This window comes from Phragmites australis, chromosome 2, assembly GCF_958298935.1.
Source record: "Phragmites australis chromosome 2, lpPhrAust1.1, whole genome shotgun sequence".
Taxonomy (NCBI): Eukaryota; Viridiplantae; Streptophyta; class Magnoliopsida; order Poales; family Poaceae; genus Phragmites; species Phragmites australis.
In genome coordinates, this window is record NC_084922.1 from 36,277,220 (window position 1) to 36,292,569 (window position 15,350).

A 15,350-nucleotide genomic window follows, 5' to 3' on the forward strand; every position below is an offset into this window, starting at 1 on the left:
CATCTTCCACTACATGAGTGAATCTAAATTTGAACACAAAATTCCACTACAACATACAGATACATGATCGTAATATTTATGTTTAGATTCGTATTAGAAGGATAAGTGAAAAAAATCATAGGATCATAGGAGACAATCAAATTATATATGAGTATTAGGTGGAAGGAATAAACGGTTAAGATCTATATATATGCTTTAAGAACATGTAAAATTGTATTTCCAACTAATTTCTCTAAAGAAAAGGGAAAAAGGAATAAAAAGAAGAACAAATCCAATGCCGCATCACTATCCGTCTGTTATTCGCTACTGAACCCTGTACGTTACTTACAGCTTAAAGCTTCATTATTGATGCTTTTTGCAATCTGCATGCATCGCGCAACCGACAAACATTGCTCTCGCATCGAAGGACAGACGTCTTTGTCGTTTGAGAAGCTTACAAGCGTATCTGATGGATGTAGGATGCCACGTCTGTGGATTTCTTGAATTAAAGAACTCCAAACTACATGCTTACCCTGCTACACATCGATGCCACTATGCCATAGAGACTAATGTACAAATTGACTCTTGTATATATGAATAGTATATTGTCATAGAGGCTAATGGTGATAAGTTTGTTTATTTGCAATCGTACCCTACCACTCTTTACTTTGATCAACTCGGAGTTCATCATCACTCATGGATAAGTGTTTTTTCCATTAAAAAAATACAATTTTGGCAGTACTTGATTAATTTTACCCGATCTAGCATAGGAGCTTCATGTTTACTGTAACAAATAAAAATCTAAGTATTGCTTAGAATTAATTACCGTTGGATGGGACAACTGAGTGATGTAAAAGAAGTACTACCAACTACCAAGTTGATGACGAGTCTCTGTAAGCATGCATGGTTTTGACCGAGCCTACTACTTGCTTTACATACCAGTGGTATTCCAGTCCCGATTCTGTGGGTGGATTTCTCTACTAAACTAGAGTGGGCTAGCTCATTTTAAAATTTACTGGAGTCACATTCTTATATCTTAATAGTTTCTCCGTTTTTATTTTTCCCTTCAACAACACCAGTAACAATTAGCGAAAGTTTAAGAAGAGGCCAGAAGAAACTTGTTCACTTGACGAATATATATAATAGTACAGTTCACAACTCCACGACTGTTGTTGCTGCCAGAGGACTGATGAATAGAAAAGCTGATCGATATGGCGCAAAGTGGCCAAGTTGGCCTGCCATGTATGCATTGACCAGTCAATGCGCTTTCAGAAGGGGGACACCACTCGGCTGCCCTGCTGAGCTGAGCAGGGTCGATCGAAGCCCTCAGCAACGGCCTATGAGCTCACAGCAGGATTGCAGGAGCCCTGATCTGTGCGAGGGGTGCCCGAAAACGAATATACACTGGCAGGCAGGTGACATGCTGAACGTCATGCGTGTATGGGTAGTTGCATGTCGCCTGCTCGGATTCATGGCGGGCGGGCGGGCGCGCATAGGACGCTTCGCTCCCCCGCTCGGCTCCGTGAGACCGTGAAACGGTGACTCCGTCCGCTGGAGTCCGCGGCGTTGAATGTAAATGAGACAGTAAAGATGAGTTCGGGAATAAGGAATGAATCATTGCTTGTTTTATTGATTGCTGATGTATATTTACATAATGAAATGGTGTGGTTGGAAAAACATCACTCCCCAAGCGACACTAACAACTGTCATTGGCAGTAACAGAATTTATCATCTAGTTTCATTTGTAACACGCGGCATGGCATTGGGGAGCTGCTGGAAATTTTTATATGTATATTTTTTAATATTTGTAAAAGTATATGCTCATTTGGAAAAAATGGCAAGAATACTCTACTGCCACTCGTTGGTGTCACCTATCCAACAGACGACATCTTAACGTAGCATGTCAGCGTGACGAGCCACTGGCACGGAAGGTGTCGCCTACTGGATGCGCGACAGCGATACCTTGATGTCATCGTAACAACGGGCGACATCTTGTTGAATTAGGGTTTTCGACCGCTATCGCTTTGTTTTGCAGTAGAATAAGCAGCATTCATGCGCCGCCATTCGTTGTTGTCGATGTACTTTAAAATTCATTGCCAATTGATGTTTTTGAGATATTTTGGATACGTGGAATTCACAGAAAAAGAATGTTGAAAACGATGATTTTAATCGGAGGTGTGACATACATGGTGGCATATATGGTACACGGTCATTCTAACCTATCCATGTACCACTTCTAAATCTAATATGCCTTATAAAATGTAAACAACATGATTGAAACATCTAGTCTACTGAATGCAATGTGGGTATTTTCCCTTCCTCGTTGTTGCCGGTCCTGCCTCACGAGCTCAACATGCCCTCTTGCGCTTCTTCTCCCTCTCCGTCGCACAGGCCTCTGCCATCATGCAGTTATGCTCCTTCCTCATCTTCTGCTCCTCCTCCTAAATGTGTTTGCACGTAGCCTCACTCCTCTCGTTAGCTTCCATTTCATGAAAGCGTATCCAAGCGGCCTAGTACTACTGCTCGTGTAGAAGGAACACATCTGCTTGTGACTCTTCAGTATCTAGTCACTGTAAGAAGTCACAAAGTGGTGGCGGAGACTGCAACAAAGACCAAAATATTCAGTGGTAAATCTTAGTTGTATTTGGAGCAGTTTGGCTAGAAGTGTTTACCTAGTGACGATAGCCAACATTGGTGCTTCCCTAGGGTGGATTGTACTCATAGTTCCGACACATGAAGAACCTCCTTCCATAGCTGTCAAAGAACTCGGAGGATTTTATCACCCTACAAAGGTCTCCACACCAACACATAGATACTTCAACCCCATCATGCGTAGTATCCAGTAAGCATTTATTGGGAAAATGATCGGACGTCATTGTAGTAGGAGTTGTGAAGGTTGAAGCTAGTGGTTTAGTTGTACATGTGGCAAGGAGATCATCTATTTATACTGTGGCTTCGTGCTGATGCATGGACTAAGTCTACAAAAATTGAACTTGGGAAAGCATTTGATTCCACTGTACAAAGTGGTCATGTCAACTGAAAAGGCTCCATCTAATGCTACTTCTGAAATGCCTACTTATAAAAGACTATTTCTAAAAAAGCTACTTCTAAAAAGTCTATTTTTGAAGAGCCAACTTCTGAAAATTTTATTAGCATTGTTGGATGTCTACGGGTAACACAAAGTTCACGATAATATTATATTCATGTGATTGGTAAAGGCTTCTACTAGGTAGACAAGGGATGTTTGCCCCTTCTTTGATGTGCCGCTTTGCACTCAGTCTCTTCTTGCCGATGTAGGAGTGCTTCACGCCTTTGTATTTCTTCCTCACACCTGTGAAGCTCGGCCTCCTGGCTCCTTAGAATGTCCTGTCAGAGACAGTGTCCCTCCTCATGCCTATGAAGTTTCTCAGCTTGTTGCTTGCATTCTTGTTCTCGACGTTGACGTTCTTGTTAGCGCTCTTGCCGTGTCTGTTGCTGCTATCGTGCTTCCTCTATCCTAATCTCGTATTCACATTTAGTTTTAGTCTCTTTGATGTAGCCCCTATTGTATGGTGGTCTGACAAGGTCGATCCATTTTTTGAAATGACATCACTTAGGACAATAAATCCGGTGTTAGAAGTTCTCTACGCTATATATACCTGGGAGGTGTAGATGAAGGGCAAAAGAGGAACACACCGTAAAATCGTCATCAAGCTCTGGACACATGAGGAACCTCCTAACAAAAGTCTCGACCTCGAAGGATGTAGACATCTAAGCTCGGTCACCACACAAGCATAATGGACACTCATGCCATTGTGGCACTCCCATAGGGTGGTTCCTTCAGGAATTCATGACGATCTGTTTTGAGATGGCAAGAGTAAACAATTAGCAAGCAGAAGGAAGGAATGTGCGATACAAAAAAGTTGTAGATGTATGCATATTCGTTATATCATTTTTGTGCTGCTTTGTGGAGTCATTTCGGTTGGACATGTGATTCTTCATGGTGTCAGCTATTCTTGAGAAGCACAATAGTATGTCAAGTCCTTTCGGACGAAAAGGCAATTCCTCTATGGTGCAACCAAAACAATTATGTCACGGTAAAATGAGCTATATTGGTACCACGCATCTATAGAAGGCTCATGTATCTTCAAATTGAACCCTTAGTAAACAATGGAGGCTAGCGGTGGGAGGTTCCGAGGAAGAAGGGGGCGAGGTGGCTGGTGGTGGGATACGAGGGTTCGTTTGGTTCAACAAAGTATGATGACCTCTCTACAACTTCCCTTTGCAGGATTAGAGTGATTTTTATCCTTAGGACCATCTAAGGATTTATGACAACCCGTATAAGCTATGGTCCAAGTGCTCCCACAGCTACAACTGCGTTGTCCAGATGTACGATGGGAGCATTCATAGACTGCATCGATTCTTCCGTTGTCCTCTTGGACATCGATTCTTCCAAACTATATCAGCTTGAACATTAATATAATTTTTTTGAAACATTGTAGAATGTGACCTCCACGTTTCTACAGGCCTCGAACGACGACCGCAACATCTACCAATACACGAGATAGGTAGATCCTCCTGTTCTACAGCATATCCAAGATTACATCCACCACCTGTGAGATCACATCTTCGACTTGTAGAAGAAGGAGGATAATATGCCAAGTTCTTCTGTAATACACCTTGAGGATCCTACTATATGCATCAATCCATGGTGCCCCTACCTGCCCCTGCCCATGCCACAAAAGGGCCACTCTTCCTCCTCCACCAACGCAATATGGTGGTGGAGCATATTGGAACTCAGGAGGCTCCTTGCAGTTCACTTTAAGTCAATACGATTAGAACCACTATCAAGACGCCATTGCAATTTGTGTATCATATCTTCCATCTGCGCCCTTTTACATTCCCTAAGGCATGTTAGCCGAAACTTCAATACGCCACTAGGTGTATCATACATGCCATTGTACCTTAGGTCGACATGTTTGTTATGTTTGTTATGGAATGATTATGGTACGACTCTATTGTTCGAATAGCATCACAAAACAAAAATATGGTAGATACAAGATATTATGACACTGACAATAACATAGTAGCATGAACATAGATCATTAAGGTACTACAAAGTCATAACCGGTAACTACATATTGCAGTACAATATCCAAAAATTGTCCCCTCTTAGGGATGACCGGCCATCCTAAGTACATGGTGTGCCTCTGTGCTTTAATGTGGTGCGTTGAGTACGTAAGAGGGTCAGGGGGCGATCAATCGTGCAGGACATCCAACAGGTTGTGGCGTCACGTAGTCATCCTCGATAGGTCGTATCTCTACCGGTGCTATGCCAGGTAGCTACGAAGCCCCGATCTCATTCGCCTGGCCAAAGATGTAGTTGTACCCAGGGACCTGAGTATTGTCCCTAATTAGCCGCTCCATGTAACTGGCATGCGCATCTATGTCCTCGAGATCCTCGATCTATGCATATGGAATAACAAAGAAAACATGTTGGCAACGATAAAGCCTGAGATATGTAACAATCACTTAGTCATGAAGTGGTTGTCATACCTGAGGCAGGGACACGAGGAGAGGAAGGACATGCGTCCGCAATGAAAGGCAATGTCAACCCGATGCCATTCAAGAAGTGGTCACTGGCACCAATGAACATTGGCCTTGATGCTATGACGTTGTAGTGGGTGTCACTAATGGTGGAGAAAGAGTGCATTGCCAAGGCATCACAGTAGTGTGGGTCACCATCATTGGTGAACGACTACCTCGCCGAGCTGCCATCGCAGTAGGGGTCAGCATCCGAGGTAGAAGACAGCCTCGAGGGCTTGGCAACGTACATGGGCCGTATTGGTGGCTGCAGCGGGGCGGTGAACGTGGTCGAGGGGTGTGATGTAAGAGGAGCTAGCGCTCGAGGTCCCGTTGAAATGTCCATGGAGGACCTACAACTGGAGATCTTGATCACCTTCTGGACCTGCTGGTAGATGCGGCTAAACGCCGAGCTCAAGTCGCTCCTAGAGATGTCGAGACCATTGTCCAACTACTCCTAGTTCGTTTGTGCCTTGACCCCAATCTGGTTAAGAATGTCTTTCTACAAACAAAAGTTTTATTTGATTAGATAACTTGTTTGTAACCTAAAATTGTAGTAAAAGACAAGTCGTGTAATGATCTATGTACCTCTAGCGAACGCGCTTGGTCCATGTGCACCGGGTACATGTCACACACATGCGCCACATGCGAAGAAGCCTTAGCTGGTGTGTATGGTACCTAAATCCACGTGCGAGACATGAACCAAGCCAGATACTTGGCGTAGCATCATCTGAGTTTGACCGATCCTTATCCATGAAATCCTCGATAGCCTGGTCCCATTTGAGGACCAACGTCTGCACATGTGTCACAAATGTGTTCATGATATGAGCTCCCTTGTGCATCAACCTGCATAAACATAAGCACATAATATATGGTTCGACAAAGACGAAGTTGAAGAGGTAATTATAGTGTTATGAACCTATGGATGTTACTAGGCACCGTCCTAGTGGGTGGGAGGGGAAATGCCTGGAACCGACCAAACTGCCGCATCACACGATGCAGGGATTACTCCTAGATGTAGATACCGCACACGAGGGCGCACCATGATAGTCAGTACTTTCGGTCCCATGTGCATAACAAAGAAAGTTTGAGGGGTGTGCAGATATACCTCATCTGGTGTACGACCTCCACCTGACATCATTCACCGTCAGCACGTCGAACTAGTGAATGAAGTTCAAGTACGCATGGTGGGTCTACATACTAGACCAAGTCGTTTGTGCAACAAACTAAGTTAGAGAAATATAGTAATAAAAGGATTTAACAAATATATGCAAATTTTGTAGCTCTTACCAGATGTCAGCACTACAAAGAACCCATGGTCGGGCCGTTGACACCATCAGCAAGAAAGGGTACGCGTTGTGATCAACAACGGGCCTGCTGATGGTGATGTGCTCGTACAACCACAATTGCAGTAGTAACGGACACCCAGTGAAGATTGTGTTCGCATCAGGCTTCTTGCAGGCATCGCACAGGCCCTGGTACGTTGCAACCATCACAACTAAAGCCTAGCTATACTGGGGGACCTCCTCCAGTCCGTTGTCCGCAATCTCTCAGGCATAGGGGATCATGCTCCATGAGATCATGTTATCGTAGGTCTTGGTGAACATGATCCACTCAAACAAACATAGCAAGTACACCTCCAAATGGCAGGAGACGTCATCATCGTCTACTAGTGGGTGGATGTTGTCTGCCTGTTAATGAAGAAATGATAAAAAATAAGTTCATCAGTTAGTAACATAAATGACATGAATGAACATTACACGAGCGACGTACCACAAACTAGACGAGGAAGGCCTTCATTGAGTCATACTTCTCCGACCTAGGAAAAGGCCTAAAGGGGGCTAGGCCGTCTCTCTAGGCTAAGACACAGAAGCGGGCAAGAAACTTGTCGCACCACAACACATCTCTCATGCCAACTGCGGCACCCGTGCAAATAGGGGTGAAAACAGGCCAGATTTTTCCCGCTCGCCTATTCTGATTTATATGCTAATTAGATCTCGAAAATCGAATATACAAAAGAAATCTCAGATATCGAATCAGATCACAGATAGTTGTATCGGATATCAGATTCGGATATAGGAAGCCAGGTATCTGTCGGATATCCGATATCCAAGAATAAAATCAGACATATTCGAAGACTTTTCGACAACTATCCGAGCATATCTTCTGGAGCTTGTAACTTTTTCATATGGAGCCAGATGGAGACGATCTTTATATAAAAATTATAGCTCTCGATGAGATCTACATGTTTCTAGTTGATACTTTTTTATTTGAAGTTTTTAATACATTCAAATAATTAATAGAAACTTTAGTTAGCATATTGGACACTCATAACTTCTCCAATTTCGTTGTAACATAACTCCATCCATATGAGTATATTGTTGATTTGCTTGTTGGATCTCTAATGTAGTTGAGTTTTTTATACGTGGAATGGTCGAATAATCATAACATATACGATATATGTGGTTGCTATTTTTACTCAATATCCAAATAAATGTTCGTGAACGACATTGTTTGTATACGACTTGTCACATATTCGGAATCGATCTGTATCCGTGACCGAGATTATATGTATTTGTACCTATATTTGGCAATATTTGTATCTCTAATTCTGAACCCAAGGAGAAAATATGGGATAGAATATAAGACCAGCAATATTCGTCCGTATCCGATCCATTTTCACCCCTATGCACAGGCCCAACAGCAGAGAGACGTCCTCAAGAGGTGCGCCATCTCACCTCACAGAAGGTGAAAGATGTGCATCTTGGGATGCCATCTGTCCACAAGGGTCGCAAGCAGGGCCCTATAGTAGGAAAGACTTGTGACAACAAGCCATAAACAATGTTACATTAAAATGATACAAACCTTGGGATCCATCGAGCGTCAATCTTCTTGAGCTCATCCAGCACACAGGGTCATAGTGCCAGGAGCTCCTCAACCTGCACAGCGGTGAGGTACGATCGATGCCTGAGATCGAGCTGAGGGTCAAATAGCTCCAGGTGCACCATACATGCAAGTTCAAAATTATTTATACTTTCTTAAGCAAATTAAATATATAGTAACAAGTAAGAGTGCAACATATGGCATGAGAGATTAAAATATTCAATGCGTACACAGTTATGTTAGCATAGTTCCATACATACATTCGACGGGCCATAACGTACTCAATGAAAATAGCAATCACAACTTAGCACATTACAACACCAAACATAATAACAATATCACTAGTTCAATAAGAAACTACAATGTTGCGAATACGAATATTCATCACACCGCTAATTACAACATGAATCAAACTCAATGAGTAGACGAAGCTAATGATCGATGAGCACGAGGATATCTCCCATCTACAGCTGAGTCAGATGGACCTGCTTCAGCGGGGTTGCCACCTCGCACACCAATGGTGCATTTCTTATAAATGTTCCATATTCTATTGTACTTGTTGCACCATTTCACGTGATAGTCGACTTTTGCTTCATCCATGTCATTACGGATCCTCATCGTCATGCGTCGTTCCCTCTTCTGCTTCATCTTCTCAGGATCAGGGATGAACACAAAATCAAGCCCAGGATCCTTCAAGAGAGAACTATAAATCTTGAAACCATATACCTCATGGTTCCATGTGCTGAAGAGAGTTTCCTTCTTAAAGTAGTTTGAGATGTACCTTCAAGTCCTCATTTCCATCACAACACATATGGTAATCACATGTGAGCATGGCTTGTGCAGTAGCATCAACTTGTAGCAACTGCAAACTCATCTGCCATCAATGAGGGTGCACTTCTGGATAACTCTCTCACACTTGCCCCCTCTCCTGCCTTTGTCCCTACAAAGAACTTCGTATTTGTGTTGTGAAGTACCCATGGACTTCACCTGGTGCATCTTTGCCTTCTCCATCTTGTCTTCCATATACTTAGTGACCTTTGTCCATAAATCAGACAAGAGTCATTTAGCATTGACTGAGCTAATGCATAACGGTTCGTAAAATACTTGTAGTTTCCTTGAAGAATGAACTTTACAATCCTGACTAGCGGTATTCCTCTCACACCTTTCATCACCCAGTTGTACAGCTCTACTAAATTTGTAGTCATAATACCATATCTGGCCCTATTCGTGTCGTAGAGCAGATCCCACTTCTCCTTCGGTCCATTCTCAATCCACTCGCTAAATAACCTGATAGATGATCTGGTCCTCAGCGTTATGCCAACTTCGTGGTCCATTGGCAAGGACTCAATTGCTACTGTTTCATCCTTCGGTCCCCTCACTGGCCTCTGTGCACGCTCCTATGTTTGCTTCTACGTCAACTCATCAGTGTCTTCCACAGGACATCAAACTTACGCTCCTGGTTCTGACATCATAGCCTCTTGAACATGTTTATGAGGTTTTTGTTCTTGAATTACCAGAAGAAATTTGCCCCCAAATGCCTCATGCACCACCTACTCTGCAAATCTGGTCACACAGTACCCATCACACCATCCTCTGTATCATTCTACAGATCTAGAACAGACTTCAGCATCCCTGCATGCCAATCATATAAGGCACACGTTTAGCCGAACACCCATAATTATCATCTTTACACAGTTTAGGAGCCAATATCAACTGCTGGTGTTCTCACCCTCCACAAATACAAAAGCCATTGATAACACTTGGTTGTTCCCATCAATCCCAATAACAATCAGTATCTGACCCTTGTACATGCCGGTAAAGAAAATGTCATTGATGCAGAGGATAGGACACCAATGCTCGAAAGCGTTGATAAATGCTCCTAAGGCAAAAAAAAAAAAATGCACTTCAGGCATAATTGTCAGGTTCAGACAATAATGGGTATTTATCGAAGTCGTAATAAGTCTCTAGGTTCCTTCGAGCAATAGTCTGAAGCAAATGTGGAATATTGTCATATAACGCTTTATAAGTCTCAAACCTCATCTCAACCATATTCCTCTTCGCCCTTCATGTCTTATTGTAGCTGATAGTGTATTGATACTCCTCCTCAATTGCCCTGATTATAGACCTTGATTCACAATCTGGACGTGCATCACATTAGCAATAAAGATTGTGTTAGGTTCCTATGGGTCGGCTCAAATTCGTCCAGCGTGCAATTGTGGTCCAGCACAATCAACACCTCCTAATACTCAATCCATTTCCCCTTGAAACGTGCACCTATCACAAGCAACTCTCCTTCACGCATTTCGCATCGTACTATTTCTTGCTTGACTTCAAAACATAAAATTGTCGTTGAAGCGATGTTGCCCATTAAATCACAATATCCTTCCTGGTCTGACTAATAGGGTACCTAGCCCCCTTAGTCACCTCATTCTGAGTATACTTACAGGGCACTTGACTCCCCTCATTCACCACAAGTTTGTTAAAGTTCAAATTGTTCTAGTCCATAGGGACAGGAGTATCATCCTCATCATCCGACATGTCATACTTAGGAGTTTCATCGGCCTCAAGATCATCCCACTCCTTTTGTTCAATTAGAGAATGAATTGGTTCCCCTTCTTCTTCCTCACCGGTGGGTTCAATTGGAACAGTCGACGGTTGTCCAACATCGGGTTCACCATCCTCATTACCTCCTCCTCATAACCCTCCCCTTTCTCCATATGCCCCCATCCTGCATCTCCTCAACTCCCTCTTTATTCTTCCATTGCACAAGCAACATAGGTGGTGAACCTCTTTCCACTACATCTTACAAGTACCTCCTCCAAACTTGGTTTTTCTTGAGTGGGTACACCTCCCAGAATACACCATCTCTTCTATAGTTGCCTCCAATGCTAATGGTCATCTCTTGAACATCGAGATATATTTTGAAATCCCGCATCAACCAATTATACAAATATCTGACACTCTTCTGCATAGGTCTAGATATATCATTGTCCATTGACTCAAAGACCGACAACACTACCCCTTTCAAACCATAAAATATTTTACAATCCCGATAAAAGAAATCATAATCTACCACTTATCTGACATACCTGCTAACTATCGACATAGAACCCAACTATTATTTCGACAGAACATAAATAAAACATACATCTAAAATATTGCAAAGTTGATTAAAATTATGGTCTAACATTTACTCTACATTAAAAAAAGTCCTAACAGCGCGACATCTAATACCTCTGAATCCAATATCTATTGCCTAAGTTTTATCTAAACTATGTCTAAATTCTACATCTAATTTCGAATATATATCTAAATACTACATTTAATTACTAATATATACCTACATACTTAGATCTAATTCTTAAACTATGTCTAATCCTAATTGTGAATCTAGATTTATATTCTAACATATGTCTAAATTATAGATCTAATCTCTAATCTATATTAAAATCTACCACTAATAACTATCCTACCAAGTTAAAAAAACTAAATAAAAATTACCTTTTTTCAACATAGTTTGGTCTCTTCTTCCTCATCCACCTGCTCTCCCTCTCCTCTCTCCTCTCCTCTCAGCGCTCTCTCTCCTCTCTCGACTGGGCAAGTGCAAATGGCACGGCATGATTTTTATATTAAAAAGGTGTCATCCGTTAAGGTGTCATCCGTTAGGTAAATAACATCTTACTATCGCTCATTCAGCGGAAGACGTAGTCTTCCATCGCGTCTCTGACTCTGGGAATTCGAGGAGGGGAGAGTGGTCGTAGCTGCCGCAAGCGGGCTCTGACCCGGCTAGCCCCATGGAATCCTGCGTTCTACCCGTGGCCAGTTGGTGCTGGGCCCGAGTTCTTTGTGAGCCGGGCCATAATATTATCCCTGGAAAATTTGGATTTCGGCCTTTCGCGCGACCTGGATTAACACCCTTGTGTGCTGAATTGGGCCGGTGTATGATCCATCTAGGCACGGGGCACGGGTCACGGCTCTGCGATGCTAAACCCAGCCGAGCCGAGCCATCCGTGGATGATTCTTCACCTTTTTATGTTTTGAGATCGGATGATTCTTCACTTTGTGATGTGAATTTATCACCGTCTCGCGCCGGTATCTTCATCGAAGCTGCATCAATCACATCAAACGCTTCTTGAGATAGACGAGGTACTAAATTTGTTCCCAAAAAAAGTGCCTCATGATGAAAGGATTTACATGCATGGGGTCTCTCCTTTGCCTAGATTCAGCGATCGATATGCTTTCTCCAGACTTCAGTATTGCTAGAGAATCCGGATACAATCTCGAGAGGATAAAGTTTATGAATTGCACTAGTCTATGAACAGCTTGGCACATGAGTGTACGAGACAATTGCCAAAGGGAATGGCTGGGGCCATTTGAATTATTTCACCACATAAACTACACAAGCATCACAAAGTACGTTCTCTAGTATGAGAACCTTAACCACTATTACGCCATCATCGTCGCTGCACCCTTTCACAATCCAATAATAACACAACAGCAAAGTTAACTAACAAGATAATTCAATCATTCACTTATGAAAAACTTATGAACAAACTAATTCACCCCTCTTAAGCATGCAGAGAAAAGCTTAGTCCCGGCCCCCTTCTTCTTCTTTTCCTCCGCCGGTATCTTAGGCTCTTTACTGACAGCGACATCGTCATCCATGACCATCCCGGTCACGACCGGTGGGACGGGCAGGTTCTCATCGACAGGCGGCTGGAGCTGCCACAGCCCAGTTTCTCCGATAACCATCCCCTTGTTCTTCTCCACCCACCACGACTCTGGCACGAGGTTCTCGTCCTTGAGAAACGCGGACGACTTGTTCACCAGCGCCACGCTCCGGTGCACCTGGAGCTTGAACTCGCCGTCCTCCCCGTTCCAGCCGGCCACCGTGTGCAGGATGCCCTGCAGGTTGTGGTAGTCCCCGATGTTGGTGGAGTTGTCCTTCACGTACGGCGACTTCTTGGAGTCCACGACCAGGAGGTCACCGACGTTGGCGTACCCGAGGAAGCCGCTCGGGTACAGCGGGATCACGTCGGGTTTGTTCCTGACGTGCAGCGCGCGCAGGTTGGGCAGCTCGTCGAACCGCTTCTTGAATTCCGGGTTCCCAATCTGGGGGCTCCCGAACACGATGGCCGTGACGGGGATGTCGGCGCCGCCGACCTTGGACACGCCGTTCACCGCGATGTCGAACGCGCAGAGCGTGGCCAGCGACGCGCCTAGGCTGTGGCCCGTGCACACGATGCTGAGGTTCTCGTTCTTGTACTTGGCCACCAGCTCGCGCACCGCGGCGTGCAGCTGGTCGCGCGCGCTGTACTTGGAGAAGGGCGACCGCTCGTCGCTGGAGGTGTATACGAGGTACCAACCCTTCATCACGCGCGCGTGGCCGTGGGCCGGGTCCCCCTCCGGCAGGATGGCGTCGGGAGAGACGAGCTCTGGCTTGAGCACGTCGACCCACTCGAGCGTCCGGATGGTGCCGCGCCACGCGACGTAGATGACGCGCCGGCCCGTGGCAGCCGCAGCGGCGTCGGTCGACACGGCGACGTAGCCTATCCAGTTGGACTCCTTGCTCCACGCCTCGCGGGAGAGCGAGAACACCATGATGCCCCCCGGGAATGAGGCCACGGAGGTCGCGTACAGGTAGGCCGCCACGGAGACGTCGGCGGCGGCCGGGAACATGGTGCGGCTGAAGAGCGTGGACTTGGAGTAGCGGCAGCTACCGCAGTACATAGAGTGGACGTCAGAGTTGAAGGAGTCGTAGGTGACCTGGCAGAGGTCGCCGCAGAGCAGGATGAGGCGGCGGAGCGTAAGGTCGAGCGGGTCGAGGAGGCCGTCCCAGTGGGCGGAGCCGAGCAGCTCCGGCCACGCCGCGGAGCCCTTGGCGCCGCCGACCAGGTTGCTCGACAGGAGGACGCCCTGGTTGGCTTCCATGTGTCCGCGTGGTGCGATGAGAAGAGGATTAGGTAGTGTGACTGGCCAAAGACTCAGAGGGGGAGATCGGTAACGCTTTGAGTACTCGGTGGCTGTCGGCTATGGTTCGCACGAAGAACAGATGGGGTGACCGGTTGGCGGGCGGGGAGTGTACCGACGGCCACAACAACAATTTGGTTTCAACAATTTCTGGTGTGGTATGGGCGGGCATCCATAATACAGTAGCCTGTGGATACAGAACCAGCATTTAGCGGTCAAAATTAAAAAAATAATATACGACACTATATTTATTAAAATAGAAAATAATATATTAACGTAATTATAAATTTTACATGTGCATTCGGTATCTCGTTTATCGGAAACCAGATTTGGTACACAAGGTACTGAAAAAGAATGGCCTCGGTAATTTTCAACATATGAGATGCTGAATATAACATTATTTACTATATTCGACATCTCATACGTTAAAAATAAACTATGCTGAATACGTTGTATAGGGCCGGCAGCTAAGATGCCGAATACACACGGAAACATGATGTACAGAAGAAAGCTAGAAGCAAGCTAGTATGTGTGTTTATGTTTTTTATTCAATTCTTGATTTTATTTAGGAGTATAAAAGTTATCTAAAAATTCTAAATAATTTTATAAGCAAGCTAGAGTTTACTTAGTAACTCATTTTAATTGGTTTGATCAAAAAATTTGAGCCAATATTTAATTAAAATTCTCTAAATAAGCATATTTTTATAAATTCTAGTAATTTTTAATGACTCAAATAAATTTCCAAAAATCTAGAAAAAGTCACTAATATTCTTCTCATGTGATGTACTAATTTATAAAAATATTTTCAACCCTAGGTTATTTGGTGAAAAAGTAAGTTCTTTTGAAATGCTCTATTTATATATATTTTTACCATTTCATATGATATTTTCTTTTTAATTCAATTTGAATAAAAATAAATTTAAACATGTACAAAACATATAATCAAGTGGTAAGTT

General features: G+C 44.0%; 1 protein-coding gene across 1 annotated transcript; it reads right to left on the reverse strand.

The window, feature by feature from the left end:
• Positions 1–12,761: 12,761 nt before the first annotated feature.
• On the reverse strand, positions 12,762–14,491 carry LOC133908587 (phospholipase A1-II 5-like). Its single transcript, XM_062350682.1, has one exon. The coding sequence runs from the start codon at positions 14,353–14,355 to the stop codon at positions 12,979–12,981; it is 1,377 nt and encodes a 458-aa protein (XP_062206666.1). The 5' UTR covers positions 14,356–14,491; the 3' UTR covers positions 12,762–12,978.
• Between the last annotated feature and the right edge of the window lie 859 nt (positions 14,492–15,350).

Bases quoted from the DNA above. Each gene is read 5' to 3' on its own strand.
- LOC133908587 (XM_062350682.1), bottom strand. From the start codon at position 14,355: ATGGAAGCCAACCAGGGCGTCCTCCTGTCGAGCAACCTGGTCGGCGGC.